General features: G+C 47.5%; 1 protein-coding gene and 5 non-coding genes across 6 annotated transcripts in view; all 6 read left to right on the top strand.

Annotated features, from left to right (window-relative positions):
• Positions 1-15,835, top strand: part of LOC119456733 (solute carrier family 13 member 5-like) — a 39,819-nt gene that overhangs the window by 10,708 nt on the left and 13,276 nt on the right. The window contains exons 7-9 of the mRNA XM_037718555.2: positions 4,631-4,702; positions 6,686-6,790; positions 11,581-11,755. Coding sequence (XP_037574483.2) covers positions 4,631-4,702; positions 6,686-6,790; positions 11,581-11,755 — 352 coding nt within the window. The remainder of the gene's footprint in view (positions 1-4,630; positions 4,703-6,685; positions 6,791-11,580; positions 11,756-15,835) is intronic.
• On the top strand, positions 12,972-13,044 carry Trnaa-agc (transfer RNA alanine (anticodon AGC)). The gene has a single exon. It is a non-coding gene; the product is annotated as a tRNA-Ala (tRNA).
• Trnaa-agc (transfer RNA alanine (anticodon AGC)) lies at positions 13,225-13,297 on the top strand. Its single transcript has one exon. It is a non-coding gene; the product is annotated as a tRNA-Ala (tRNA).
• Trnaa-agc (transfer RNA alanine (anticodon AGC)) lies at positions 13,481-13,553 on the top strand. The gene has a single exon. It is a non-coding gene; the product is annotated as a tRNA-Ala (tRNA).
• Trnaa-agc (transfer RNA alanine (anticodon AGC)) lies at positions 13,738-13,810 on the top strand. Its single transcript has one exon. It is a non-coding gene; the product is annotated as a tRNA-Ala (tRNA).
• Positions 13,996-14,068, top strand: Trnaa-agc (transfer RNA alanine (anticodon AGC)). Its single transcript has one exon. It is a non-coding gene; the product is annotated as a tRNA-Ala (tRNA).

Below are 15,835 nucleotides of genomic sequence, written 5' to 3'. Positions count from 1 at the left end.
TCTCACCTTATGCTCTGGCGTTAAACACTTTACGGCACTAAAGGCTGGCCTGCGCGAGATATTACGGAAATACAAAAATTGCTTTATGCATCATTTACCTTTAGCCAGATAGTTATTTATACGTGCATTTTTGTATCCAGTTGTGACATTGTTCGCAAGCTTCTGTATAATCTGGTGGAATTTTCATGATACCTGTGCGTTTTTTCTCCTCTTTTACTCATGACAGTCATGTTACATAAGATTAGGTGCTCACGAGCCGTGACTGCCCTGTCACGCACACAAGCCACAAAACTTACGCGGAATGGAATTTACTCGTGTATATTTATTTGTGCCGAAATAAACCTTCTATTCCTAACCTAACGCAGGCACAAAAGGGCAAAATGTGACTGCAAATACACTTTTAAGCATTATCATCTTTACTGCCCTTATAGTTGTCCAGGCTGCCGGGTACGTTGTCGATGAAATTGCTCAATGTTAACATAAATGATAGCTAAATATCCTCATGGAAACAAATACACGTCTTGATGAGTACAATTACTTTAATAAACTGAACCTTTCTAACCATTCTGTGTCGACTATCCTTACCATTAGGCAGGAGGTGTATCGCCATGTCGCGGATTTTCGTGATGATGATTGCGTGACGCATGTACGCCGGACAGATTTTCGGTGAGGCCGCAAGCGAGATCACCTGCCTCAGCGGCCACTTTTCGATGGAAGCGTAAATAATAATAATAATAATAATAATAATAATAATAATAATAATAATAATAATAATAATAATAATAATAATAATAATAATAATAATAATAATAATAATAATAATTTTTTTTAAAAATAATAATAGTTTCGCCCGAAAGGCGAAGCATCGGTTGCGATAGCAGATTAGTGGACAGCACTATGAAGTAAGGATATAGTAGTTTTACCGGCCGTATACAGACTTGTAAACATAGGCATGCTAACTAAATTAACAAGCATGGTGTTACGCGCGCACAAGCAAACATGAACACATCTCATTCGATGACTACGGAGACTCGCTGTCAGAACGCTGGAGCGAGGAAGCGCGGCGGCAGCCGCGAGCGAATTGACCTTCGTGCTGCCTCTCGCATCAACGCGAACTAAGCCGCAAAAGCACAGGGCGCGGCGGACTCTGTCCCCGTCGCAGATGGCTGTCAAGATGCAGTGGCCCGGACGGGCGCGCGCGGCCGCGACTCCCCCCCCTCCCCCCCTCTCCCCCCGTAGCCTTGCGCACGACGGAAGACGGCGCGCTTCCTCCCCACTTTCCTCCCTTGCGTGCGTGAGATTAAGCTGCGATCGCCGGCTCACCCTCGCACGCTTGAACTCGCAGATACAGCATACGGCTGGCGGCGACGATGTTATCGCCTTGTACTAAACTTATATGGAAGCTCACAGCGACGCCAATGGCAGAAATGCGCCTGGAGTGTCCATATAATCGCTATCGCAATAAAATGCGCTCGTTTATCGTGCTTTGGGTGCCCGTTAAAGAAACCCGTGTGGTCAAAATTAATCCGGAGACAGCCCCGCTCACTTCATTACCGTGTCCCTCGCAGTGCCAGCTTCGTGGCGTTATACGCCACAGCTCAAGTAACAAAAAAAAAAAAAGAAAACGAATTATACGAGTTTTGAATACTATTCAACGCCGACCGCTGCGAATTTTCTTTCCACAGCGACTCCAGAGCACGCGAGCTACGGGGAACAAGCGGGGCACGCGCGGATGCGAAGTATGACGAGGCTACCGCTTGGCAAATACCCGTGCTGTCTAAATGGATTCGCGATTGCGGACGGCTGTTGCCACCGCTTGGTGGTGTCATCTGAACGTGGCACGTGTACGACAGATATCCGTCCGCTCTGACATCTCGAGGACGATTCGCCGGAGCGTTGTCCGCACTCTCGCTTTGTGGTGACCCTCATGCGTATAGGACGCGAACTTGTAGTTTTGCGACTGCTAAATGCAGCACAGAAAAGCATTGTAGTGTAGTGATATGATTGGTTGCAGTGACACTAGCCCAAATTTGAATGCTGTCAGGTACCAGAAACGCTTGATCATATATTTTGCGTTTGTCCTCCGTACGCGCAAGAACGACAGAAACTGGTCTCTTCCATTGCAAACGTCGATAAGAGGCCGCTATCAGACGAGTTTCTTTAGGTCCTTGGCCCAATGCAAGCAGCGCAGCCCTGATAACCAGTGCCGCTATAGCCTTTATACAAGCCACGGGGTGGACGCGTGGCTCTAGAGATGCCACAAGGTTGTGAACTTGTATATACGCACCTCCTCCTACTATAATCATGACCATTCATCAGCCTTTATCCTCCCCGTCCCTTTTCCCCAGTGTAGAGTAGCTGGCCAGAGTAAGTTACAGCTGACGCCAACCTCTCTGCCTTTCTGCAAATAAATTTCTCTCTCTCGCGCACTGTAATACTCCGCTGGTAGTAAACTGGAAACGCCGGTGCAGATAATCATTTTTAAGTGGTTTTAAGTGCTATAAGCGGGTGAAGTCAAACGCAGTCGTAGAAATTTCAACACAGTCATAATGCAGCCGATTAACAGTCAGAAGTCGAGAACCACCGCTGCGGTAAGAAAGGTGATGCTAGGGATTTATAGATGATTCTACCCTCATGATGAATGTGAGGAAACACTGAATTCATTTTTAAACAACGCTTGTTCGGAAAGCATTTATTCAAACCTTTCACATGAGAATGTATACTATACCGTGCACTTTAATGGGATACTTATATTATTCGAATGGCGAATTTCGATTTTCTTTCTAGTCGTGTTTCTCTCGGGAATACGCGCTCTACTAAAGCGCTCTCTGCTACAGTTACATAATTGCATAGCAAAAAGCATGCGAAGGAAACACGGACTAATATGTATGTAATTAGCCCGCGGTAGTTAATACTGCGTAGTCAAGTGTAGGTAATCACTTCTAACTCCTCGCTCTGTCACAGTGCATCCGTAGTTGTACGTGTTGCGTTCTGTTCACCTCGCGGTAATTCTTCGTACGTATCACACTCACTAAGCGCGTATTGAAGTACAATGGAAGCGCAGGTGTGCCCTTTATTACAGACGGCCGATGTATTGAGGTGCATGAATAAAGTTGAATTTAAGAGGGAAAAAAGCTGAAATTCAGTAAATATTTATGGCAGAATGCTAATTTAGGTGCTCACATATGTAAAAAAAAATGTCGCCAATTAAAACGAAATGTCAGGCATTAAGTTTGCTTAGTTCCTGAAACTTAGCAGAAAGAAAAAAAAAAGCTATCCGAAATCAGCCAACTGCGTAGCGTGTAAAGCAAGGGGGACATCTTATGCGTAATTCTAGAACTTACCAATATTTTACTACTTTTGCACAACTCACTTAGCCGAGAAAAGTTGTCCGAGCACCGCATTTTAACACGTAGACTTTGTCCATTTCAACTAGGAAATAGCAAGTGAGTACAGTATGAAGTGTACCTTTACCTAATTTCGACAGTGGAAGGCACCTTCTGTTCGCTCAAGCAAATGGGTATGACAGAATGTGTACGAACAATTTCAAAACGATGTCGTCATTCCGAGACTGCTGGTTATGCGATATAAATCTTGAAACAATGCTTGTATATCGATGCTTAGCTTTGCTCCAAAATAATCAGCAATGATATGCGTATCGGAGAAAGCTGAACTTTTAATTCGTTGACGACGTACGGCGGGGTATTTGACATTTGATTCCTCGACTCCAAGAAAGACGCAGAAGCGCCATCTCTAAAGATATGCAGCTGGTGTTGATGGCTCGGTGCGTCCAGTTCAGCTTCGCGATGCACTCATAAATTAACGGTAATACACTGTCACGGAAGATATTGTTCAAATGATGCTAAATGTGTGTCATATAGTCTTGACATACTCCTTGTACGCGCAGCTGTTTGACTAAGCAGCTATGACGTGCTGCTGCGTAGAACATGGTAGCAGGCGCGCTCCCTATATTCACTAGCTGCATTCTGACAATAGCAAAAGTAATTTACCACTGCAGTTTACAAAAAAATCTAAAGATACTTTCCCACGGAGTAATTTATGTTTACAGATTTCGGGCTTATGACCTCTATGTCCATTAAAGTCCATAAACTTTCTGTGAACAATTCGTTTAACAGTCTAGGGACAGCACCAAAACCAAATGAAGTAGATGTTACGGGGTAGAAGAAGTAAGTTACAAGGCAAATAGTGTTTTTGAAGTCTTTAGGCCATCTATGGACTATCTAGAATTCATTATTGATAAAGTTGGGTGGCATCTGAGAAGGCTTGTATTGCTGTGGAGGCTCGTCAAAGAACCCAAATGGTCAAAATGAATCCAGAGCGATCCTTTATACGCGGCCTCGCATTGAACAAATAGGTGCAGTTTTAGTGAAGCAAAATCATTAGTTATTATTTGGTTTCTTTTTTTGAGCACCTAACCTATCCGTGGTATCTTGATTTTTGCAAAACGCCGGCTATACGTAAGGATGTGTCTACATAAAAACGTGTCTCTTGTGCGCGGTATTCACGTGTCAAGCATTCTGGGAAATTAACAACGAAGAAACTAGTGGTGTGAACGCAGAAAACGGGACATAAACGTGTCTTAAATTGTTGTTTGATTCTTTTACCACAGTGCGACAGACTTCCGGAAGGAGGCGATCCACGACGCCTTCCTGGTCAAGTACAGGAGCCTTGGCAATGTCACGTAAGTCGACGAAGTTTGCGAGCTACACGGCCTTTACGATCTACAGAATTGCATGGTTATCTGCGACAGGGCTCAAGCACATGAGTTTGAACCTTTAGCGGCCCGCAGGCTCATTCCCGCAACGCCCGGCGTCAGGAGCTTGGTGCGCATGCTCTGGATTTTAGGGATGTTTCTAGGTATCCCCTGTTTGTGAGCGGATGGTTTTTGATATATTACAAGGCACTCACATTTGCCTGATCAATCAATCAATCAATCAATCAATCAATCAATCAATCAATCAATCAATCAATCAATCAATCAATCAATCAATCAATCAATCAATCAGTAAATCAATCAATTAACTGTATATAGTAACCGCATCTACAAACGTCTGCTTGACCTCAAGAATCTTTCGGCGACGTGTGGAACAAATTCACTATCAACTTAGCTGCGCATGCGCAATTAAAAGCTACTTTGAGCGCGTAGCTACTAGTAAACAACGATATCGGTCTCTGAAGCACTACTGTGGCTCTTTAGGTGAGTGTGGATGGATGGGAATAACATTGGGAGAAAAAGATTGGACACCACGGCAGGCTCGAAAAATCCGGTTTCACTTCGTGGTATTCCAGCTACCAGCTACGAGAACGGTAATTGAGAAGACCAAAAACTGCTCTCGGGGATTCGCCTGAGCCACCGGAGTTAACGAAGCCCTGGCCTGACATTCGCTCGCTTTTCGTTCCAGCGACAGTCTTGGTATTTCGTTTCTGGACGTGAAACAAAAGCGCTCATCGCATGCACGCTTGCCACGTGACGTCTAGACGGCGTGAAACGCCCGTGCTGACGTAGTACGTTTCCCACACATCATCCAAGCGGATTCTCGGGAGTACTGGTGGCGACCAGTTTGAATCGGTTTCACTTCGTCTATCGAGACTGCACACACTGACACTGAGTAGAGCTCGAGCCGTCGGCGATAGGGCATCCCCTTCCGCATGCACGCCGTTTCCCACGCTTCGCCGAATCGCAAACGTTATTCGAGTAGCGGTCTCGACGCCGAGGTCTCGCGTTACCGCGCGCGCATGTTGTTCCTTCCTAGCTTAGGCTTCTCTGTCACAAGTTGAGAGCGTGATCAAGTGAAAGAGAAAACGGCCGAGAGTTTTCGCTTTCGTCTGGCGCGACACGTTGGCGTTCGGTGCTATGGCTGGTAGAAACGTGAGACAAAATAATAACACTTCCACTTTCCCTCGTGCCTATCGTACCAGCTGGGAAATTGCAACATGGTCGAGCCTCTATTGCGACATAGTTGGTGGACAACCCTAATCTCCTGGCTTTCATTTTTTTTTCTTTCGTGGTGACGAAGATTTCAGCTCGCGCGTGGCGGGAGATTCTTTCGCCGATATGTCACAGTCGCGTGTCAAATTTGATGTGCGCGTGATTGGATTATTGTCTTGAAGGGTATCTGAAGCTATTTCCCCGGTGAACAAATTAATGTCTATTAGATCTCATTCGAATAATCGGAAAAATAATTCATCAGTTACCAAGGCTTGTTGTTTGCGTGAACGCGATGCCCTAGTAGTTGATAGGGTGCGCCGCTGTCGCTTTCATATATATTCGAGACGCCCACACTGCAAAGAACAAACAAACAAAAAATTAATGAAATGAGCAGTACTACAAAATAAAAGAAATTCGGCAAGAAAGACGCTGACATGGACAAGCTCAGAAAACGTTCTTGCAGCAAAGTTTTAGCATACTGCTCGGTAGCCCACGCTTCCTTGTTATGACCTCTAAATTTCTGCACGAGTATTTTATATCGCGCAATTAGTGATGTGTGCTTATCGTGTTCACCGTGTGAAATTTATGTATTATTGCTAATGAGCTTTATGTAGCATGTTGCTTTGTAAGGGTCTGTGTGGGCCCGTCAAGCTGTTTTTACAGAGCTCAAGAGAACCTCCAAAATGCTTCCTGGTACATAAAGAACTGAACTGAGTTGTCTTCGGCCGCTTTCAGCTCCGCGGAGAAGGTCGTCATGGTCGTACTGGCCGTGGTGTTCTTCCTCTGGTCGACCAGAAAGGCCGTCTTCTTCAAGGGCTGGGCGCACTGGTTGCACATGAGGTAAGCTTTCTTTTTGGCAGTGCGAAGTTCGGGCTAGTAGATTTTGCGTCTGATATGTCAACCAACGCGGACAGCGAAACGAGAGAGACGAACGGTACACCTGTGCTGACGGTCAACTATGAACTGTATGCCGAGTCGTGCGACGTTCACATACGTAACATCAAAAGAACGCGGCGTGCTTCAAGAAAAGGACAAACTGATTGAAAAGAAAAAACAATTTTCACAGGCGTTATCTCCGTTGCTTTGCCGGTCGGCTATGGAAGGATTTGTTGTTTAAGGTTGTCTATAGGTTGTGTAAAGCACGACTTAACCACAACCTATAGGCGTGATAGCGTCGGATTGTAATTTGAATATACGAGAAAAAAGCCTGATAAGCAGCCAGGGATCTTTGAATGCTGTCGCGTTCCACTCTTAGAGGTGAAGCTTAATTGTCCTCCAATTCTGATGGCTTTTCGCTGTACTTTGGTTCTAGACAACATTGCGGGGAATGATGAAAACCTAGCCTTTCTAAATTTTGGACACGCGCGCCCCGAGGCAACAGCAAACAATTAATAAAATAGCGAAAAAGGTCCTAGGGCCTTCACGTTCTTATATAAAACGGCTTAAATTGCTCCTGTAAAACTGTCTTCCTAGCAATGCATTTGTGTTTAAATGTCAAGCCGACATTAAGGGGATCAGTGTAAGCTTGATTTTTGTAAGCTGGCTTTCCCACGTTGTGTATTGCAGTGAAGCCTACTCATAAAGAAAAAGTGACGCGAACGGAGCCCGATAACGCCATCGCGTTCCACTCTTAAAGGTGAAGCTTAAGCGTCCTCCAATTTTTTGTGCCAAGTACGTGAGGGACAGATTATCTGTGAGTACCATGAACCGTGGGCCACCTTTAAGGTAAATGACAAATTCCTCAGTGATTGCCCAATGGGAGGCCATGCACTCCAGCATGTTCGAGTGAAGTTGGTTATCGTGAGCATTCAATGCACGGCTTGCATATTCGATCACGCATTCCTGAGAGTCTTGCGTCTCCGTAAGCACAGCGCCGAGGCCCGTCTGGCTAGTGTCCGTGTGCACAGTTGACGGACAGTCGCTGCGGAAGTTTTCGAGTATCGGGGGATCTCTAAGGCTTTTGTCAACGAGTCAACAACCTCTTGGTGCTCCGTCGTCCAGAGGAATCTGGTGTCCTTCGCAAGGAGTTTGCGTAGTGATGGTGGCTTAGCTGAGGAGCTCTCTACGGACCTTCTGAAGCAGTTGAGAAACTGCAGGAACGAGTATAGATGCTTTGCATCTCTTGATGGCTCAAATTTGACGAGGGCTGGCATTCGTTTCGAGTCAGGTACTCTGCCTTCGGAAGTAATGATGTAACCCAGAAATGACACTTGGTCTCGAATGAATTGACACTTGTCAATGTCCATTTTCAATCCATTCCAAATCACGCGACGTAATGCCTCTTCCAAAAGCACGAGTGCCTCTGAAACGGTGCTTGCTCCCTGAGCAATGTCGTCCATGTATGTCGTAGTGCGTGCGAGACCTTCGTCTGAGGGGCCATGTAAAACCCAAATGCTATGCGAAGATACTCGTACTTTCAATCTGGGGCCACAAATGCTGTCTTGTGAGTGTCCTCAGGTTTAACACGGATAGTCAGAAAAGCGGTCTTGGTATCCATGGTTGTAAGCTAACGTGAACGATCTCTCATGATGTGATCAAGAGCATCCTCCATTAGAAGCATTGGGTAGGGAGGATTCACAGTTTTTGCATTAAATTTTCTGTAGTCGATGACCATTCTTTTCGGTGTAGTGAGATGGTTCGGTTGGGCTATTACAAGAGTAGGATCAGCGTACTCACTTTGACTTGGTACGTGGATTTCTCTCTTTAAATAATCAACAACCTGCTTCCTCATGAACTCCCAGTCCGCGTAGGAGCACCTGTATGGGCGCGAAACCACAGGAATGGAATCCCGTAAGTCGATTGAGCGTTCGGTGTCCGGGCAAATTCCAAGCTGATTTTTACTCGATGCGAAGGCACCATGATTAGCTGCCAGTATTGCGTGAGGTTTATTGCGCTCTTCTGGAGATGCGTCGCGCGTCACCAGCTTGACTGCCGTCGCTATTTTCTGCTCAAGCTCCGGGTCAGGTCCAGGGGTATTCGACCTTAACAAGATGAACATAGCTGTGTTCCCTTTCGTTTGATGTAGGTTTTGCGTTGCGAAAGTAGAAGTGAGTGCTTCTACCTTTCGTGGCCGTTGCTGAGGTATTGCTTCCTTATCAACCCGTTGGGTGATGACATCAGTTGATAGGCTGATAAGCGTAGCGTCATTTGAAACGTGGAATGTCACGTCCACATTGGACAGCTTTCTTCAGTCTGAACCTAATAGTAGCTTCATTGTCGATGGTAACGGGAGGAGAAGCACTTCGGGAATTGTCATTGCCACTTTACCCACGACGACTGAGAGTGACGTTGTCCATTCGGTCATGACCTGCTTGTCGAGAACGGCTATCAGTTCATGGCCTCTCTTTCCGCGTTGCGGGGTAAAGCCTTCGGGTCTGCTATAGATACATTTGATCCAGTGTTTCTTCGGACGTTATAGCTAAGTTTCACGTTGGTCAGAAAGACGGATTACACGGGATTAAAAGAAACTGTTTAATCTAACATGTTCACGCTCGATCGACCATCTTGATCATTATGTAGCTGGCTATGCGGCTGCCTTGCTATGAGCGCGCTCGATTAGTTGTTTGGATGATGACACATTACTCGGGCTAGCGGACAACAGAAATTTAGCGACGATTGTTTACTTTTTTGGAAGGCTAGATATCCCTAATTAAAGTTAAGCAATCAATTTAGGGCACAATTCACAATTCTAGAACCGAAACCAGTCAGTGCTCAAGGCTTTCAACAATATTTCAGCGCAGTAGGAGGACGGGGACGATGACAAGAAGGCGCATGATCGAGCGCCCGCCCACTTGGCAGATGGTTTGTTCACTTGCTATAAATCTTCAGATTAGTGCCAGTTCTCATTCACTGTTCCTCAAAGGTGCCGAGAAATGCATCGACGATTCATGTGTAATTTTACCACAAAGTCTCGTTTGTGCACTGCCGCACAGAACTTCGTCGAACAGCGAATAATCCGTCACAGCACTGCGGCTTTTCTCTCAGAATTCGAAAATGATTTTTAGTCTCAGGCTTCCTCGTGGATAAACGTGTGCCTTAAACACTGACTGGTACGCTAAAGTAAATAGTTAGGAAGTTAATTAGTGCATTTAGGCAGTTGGCTAGACAGTGGTTGTCACGCATTTACCGACGTTCGCAGCTTGCAATACGGCATAAGAGCGCGAAGGTCGGCTTGCTGGTTGAGCAAAACTCCGACAGAAACAGCGCAGTAAAAGTCCCAATGAGAGAGAGAGAGAAAGAGAGAGAGATAAATGAGATGCGAAAGGCCAGGAGGTTAACCGGAAGGTAGATATCCAGTTTGCTACCCTGTACTGGGGAAGGGGTAAGGGGAGACGGAAAGATAAAGAAAACTGCACACACTTAGAAAGAGAGGGAGATTAAAACACACACACACACACACACACACACACACACACACACCACACCACACGCACACCACACGCACACCACACACACACACACGCACACGCACACGCACACGCACACGCACACGCACACGCACACGCACACACACACACACACACACACACACACGCACACGCGCACGCGCACGCAACGCACGCAACGCACACACACACACGCACACGCACACACACGCACGCACGCGCACACAAAGGAACTCAGGAGCGACACAGAACTTCAGTAGCGCCCTCGTCGCCTTCTGGCGTGAAGACCGTATCAGCCGGCATTCTAAGATCGTCTGCTCAGAAAGCGGCCGGTCGTCGATGCGTGCCAACTCCGTCACGAGCGACTGTCTCTGGGAGCTGTAGCGGGGACAATGACACAGGATATGTTGGATTGTTTCCTTGCTGCCACAACTATCACATGCAGCACTGTCAGACATTACAATGCGGCAAGCAAAAGCATTTGTAAAGGATACTCCAAGTCACAGTCGGCAGAGAGCAGTTGTCTCGATTCGAGAAATTCCAGATGGAATGCGTAGTCGGAGGAATGGGTCCAGGTGGTGCAGTCGAGTATGCTGGAAACCAGGTGTGTTCCACATGGATCGTGTGGCATCACGCGCGAGTATGCGAAGCTTTGTTACTGCATCGGCTCTTGATAATGGGATATGTTCCTTCACAGCATTTTCGTGAGCCCTCCTCGCAGTTTCATCGGCCCAATGAAAACAACACCCGCCGGAGTGGCTCAGTCAGCTAAGGCGTTGCGCTGCTGAGCACGAGGTCGCGGGATCGAATCCCGGCCGCGGCGACCGCATTTAGATGGAGGCGAAATGCAAAAACGCCCGTGTGCTTGCGTTGTAGTGCAAGTTAAAGAACCCCAGGTGGTCAAAATTAACCCGGAGCCCTCCACTACGGCGTGCCTCATAATCAGAACTGGTTTTGGCACGTAAATCCAAAGAAAGAAGAAGAACAATGAAAACAACAAAAACACAGGTGCTGACTATATCAACTTCGAGTTGGCGCAAGTGTTATTTCGTCTTTCATTGGTCCTGTTACTGCGCTGTTTCTCTCGGAGTGTAACCAAGGCTTTATAAAAACATTACGTCCAAAGCACGGCCTTCGAGGAAATTGCGCATTTGTTTGAATGATCTGGCTTCCGTCTACAAGTGATGTAGTATCACAGCCTCGTATCCCGAGTACCGCAGGCTTCTTGTGTTGTATGGTGTGCAGCGAGGTAGACGACACGTCGGTGGCTTTCATGGCGGTGGCGGTGCTGTTCGCGGTGCCCATGTCACGCGACAACCTGGAGAAGCGCATTCTCTCGTGGAGCGTGGTTAAGCACAAGATGGCCTGGGGCATGCTGCTCACCTTCGGCGGAGGGCTCGCCCTCGGAATAGCCAGCGAAGTAGGTGCTTGGCTAGGAAGGCCGTGTGTTCGAAACCCTCTGCCAGCGCTTACCCACCGGTAAAAACAGACCCCCCCCCCCCAAAGTGGCTCTATGACTATAGCGTAGTGATACTGAGCACGACATTACGGGTTATATTTCATGCTGTGCTTTCACGAGTAAAACTCGTGAGTGCTAGTAATTACATGACACCGTATGGTTATAGTAATGTGCAACAATTGTTGTGAATTAGCGTTTACATGAAAAAGAATGTCAATTTGCACGGACCTGGTAAGCAGATAAATTAGCTAAATTCACTACTCCCCTGTAGATTCCCTAATTAACATAAGACAATTTTCTCTTCATAGAAATTGAGATAAGGGCTTGCTGCTTGATTATTGAAAATTTCAGAGTTTCAGATCGAATAGTTTTGTCGCGTCGCCGGTAATGCGTGACCAAGTATAGTCATAAATTGCCAAATGAAAGTAATAATACCTCACGAACTGTTCATCAGAACACAAAACAACTTTGCATAGATGATAAGTACACTGTAGCCTAGAAAACCACTAAATATTGTTGTCCTGAGTTTAAAAGAAAAAAAGATGTTTATTCGTAAACTTTTGTAGTTTTGCCCATTTTCATTGGCGCATATATAAATTTTTAATTGCTTTACACGCAATTTCTTTTCATAGAAACCTTGTATACCATTTTATTTAAAGACACAGCAAATTTCATTTTATTATGTTGAACAGTTTAGTCGGAATGGCAGTACAGCGGAGACTAGTACAGCAAAAACGCCGTTTTTTGCTCCTACTGTTTTGACTGCTGTTAGGTGACGCTTCAGGCAGGGCAATAATACTAGGTATCATTGGAAAGTGAAGAAAGTAAGCTTTCTAACGCAATAAAGTTCACATTTGTCCAATGAGCGCAGCAAGCACAATGCGTCCGCAAACAATGAATAAAATGCCGAGCGCGTGCCGCGGAGTGGGACCGCCACCTTAAAAAACATTCGTCGCTTTGGAATCGCTCCGCCTGAAATCTGCACTGTTCGCTCTTTGAAACTCCGCATTTTTTTTTTTTGACATTAGGTGGTACAAATCTGAACAAACTCCGTAGGCGAGGAAAAGCAGCTGCTACAGGGGAACCGGTGTACTGCCCCTTTTGCGGCGTTTGCTTTCCGGCAGCATTCGCGTGGGCTTACTCCTTGGAACGTGTGTCTGTTCTTGGCACCTCCGTCGGGGGTGTAGCTCAGATGGTAGAGCGCTCGCTTAGCATGCGAGAGGTACTGGGATCGATACCCAGCACCTCCACAGTATTTTTTTTTCATTCTTTTTTTTACATTAGGTGGCACAAATCTGAGCAAACGCCGTGCTCGAGGAAAAGCAGCTGCTACAGGGGAACCGGTACTGCCCCTTTTGCGGCGTTTGCTTTCCGGCAGCATTCGCGTGGGCTTACTCTTGGAACGTGTGTCTGTTCTTGGCACCTCCGTCGGGGGTGTAGCTCAGATGGTAGAGCGCTCGCTTAGCATGCGAGAGGTACTGGGATCGATACCCAGCACCTCCACAGTATTTTTTTTTCATTCTTTTTTTTACATTAGGTGGCACAAATCTGAACAAACGCCGTGCTCGAGGAAAAGCAGCTGCTACAGGGGAACCGGTGTACTGCCCCTTTTGCGGCGTTTGCTTTCCGGCAGCATTCGCGTGGGCTTACTCCTTGGAACGTGTGTCTGTTCTTGGCACCTCCGTCGGGGGTGTAGCTCAGATGGTAGAGCGCTCGCTTAGCATGCGAGAGGTACTGGGATCGATACCCAGCACCTCCACAGTATTTTTTTTTCATTCTTTTTTTTTACATTAGGTGGCACAAATCTGAGCAAACGCCGTGCTCGAGGAAAAGCAGCTGCTACAGGGGAACCGGTGTACTGCCCCTTTTGCGGCGTTTGCTTTCCGGCAGCATTCGCGTGGGCTTACTCCTTGGAACGTGTGTCTGTTCTTGGCACCTCCGTCGGGGGTGTAGCTCAGATGGTAGAGCGCTCGCTTAGCATGCGAGAGGTACTGGGATCGATACCCAGCACCTCCACAGTATTTCTTTTTTCATTCTTTTTTTTTACATTAGGTGGCACAAATCTGAGCAAACGCCGTGCTCGAGGAAAAGCAGCTGCTACAGGGGAACCGGTGTACTGCCCCTTTTGCGGCGTTTGCTTTCCGGCAGCATTCGCGTGGGCTTACTCCTTGGAACGTGTGTCTGTTCTTGGCACCTCCGTCGGGGGTGTAGCTCAGATGGTAGAGCGCTCGCTTAGCATGCGAGAGGTACTGGGATCGATACCCAGCACCTCCACAGTATTTTTTTTTCATTCTTTTTTTTTACATTAGGTGGCACAAATCTGAGCAAACGCCGTGCTCGAGGAAAAGCAGCTGCTACAGGGGAACCGGTGTACTGCCCCTTTTGCGGCGTTTGCTTTCCGGCAGCATTCGCGTGGGCTTACTCCTTGGAACGTGTGTCTGTTCTTGGCACCTCCGTCGGGGGTGTAGCTCAGGCTCGGCTTTCTGCCGCGCTAGCGAGCGGACGTGTCGAACATGAGCTCCATAGGAGCGGCTTCAGCGGCCCAGCAGGGCTGCGGTAACAGGAATTTTGGTTCAGAAGACCCGGACTATCAAGTTTTGCTGCCTCAACTGCCTAAAGGTTGGATTGTTTTAAATACATTGTTTTTACATGCTGATGTGCGTGCCAGGCCGTATCGGGTGGAGCATTTCCGCGACGCACTGGCTAGCTTAGGCCTACTGCCGGATGTTATCGCCCTAGGGGCGTATCAAATGAGCCATGTTTGGGCAGTGACTTTCAAGAGCGATGAAGGTGTGAAAAGGCTTGCAAGCGCCAAGGAAGTAAAAGTGAATGAACATCGGTGCATCGTGGTTGATCCAGCCAACCAGGCCGTGCGGCTGAAGCTGCATTGGATGTATATACAACATGACGGACGAGGACATACGCACCGCCCTTTCACCGTTCGGGAAGGTCACGGACGTCTTTCGGGAGAAATGGCGTGTCCACGGAGTGCAAGATAAAGCATCGTCAACGCGTTCGGTGTCGTTGGTTTTGAAGACGGGTATGACCGTGGAAGACCTGCCTCATCCACTTCGTGTCGCTGGTGAGCAGGCCTTAGTTGTTGTACCAGGCAGAGCACCACTTTGCCTGAAATGCCGAAACACCGGTCACGTTCGACGTGACTGTCGCGTCCCGAGATGTTCAGTTTGCCGTCGCTACGGCCATGACGAGACAGAGTGTGTTAAGACCTACGCGTCCGTAACGGGACCGGCGCTTCGGGAGGACGTGGCCGACCTGTTAATGGATGAAGCTGGCGTAGATGAGTCTTTCCACGCGCACTTTCTGCCGGCTGACAGAGCAGCTTCCATAGCCTCGAAGGTGGCAACTGTGGTAACTACTGATCAGAAAACCGCAGTGCAGACAAGTGACGGAAAAGGCAAAGAAGAAATGGCCATAGAACTCGCTACTGCCGGGGCGAGTTCAGCAGAGCACGGGCCAGCAACTGCAATGATGGACGTCGCAGACCCGAGTGCAAACTGTGCGGCTACGAAGAGAGCAAGGGACGTAACGAGCAGCCAGGAGGAGGACTTGGACAACGAGACCAAAGACGAACCGCCGCAGAAAATCCAGGCGAGTCGTCGGGCGTCCATTCGCCCGAAACCGAACATCCCGCCGGACAGGACCCGGCGCCTACTTGGGCGCCCGGACTAGCGACGTCAAGAGATGGGTGCCACTTCAGAATTAGCCTACGCGTACACCGTAAAGGTACGCGTGTGGTTAGAGCGGCTTTTCGTTGAACATTTGTTTATGGAAAGTTTTTTACAAAGTGTTGGGATGGTTTGTTTTCCAGCGGCACCTTGCGATCGGCTTGCTTATACAGACTAATGGCGGTGAAATTAGAGACAGCATTGAGAGTGTTCGTGGCCTCGGAGCGCGAAGGAGACAGTATCAACCCAGTCGCTTGTGTATGGAGAAGGAACTCGATGTTGTCGCTTTACAAGAAACTAAGGTCGAAACTCAAGAGCAGACGAATCGCATGGTGACGCCTTTCACGGCGCATTA

The sequence above is a fragment of the Dermacentor silvarum genome, chromosome 6 (assembly GCF_013339745.2).
Source record: "Dermacentor silvarum isolate Dsil-2018 chromosome 6, BIME_Dsil_1.4, whole genome shotgun sequence".
NCBI lineage: Eukaryota > Metazoa > Arthropoda > Arachnida > Ixodida > Ixodidae > Dermacentor > Dermacentor silvarum.
The sequence above is the reverse complement of the archived record's forward strand: the minus strand, read 5'-3'. Positions and strand labels throughout refer to the sequence as shown.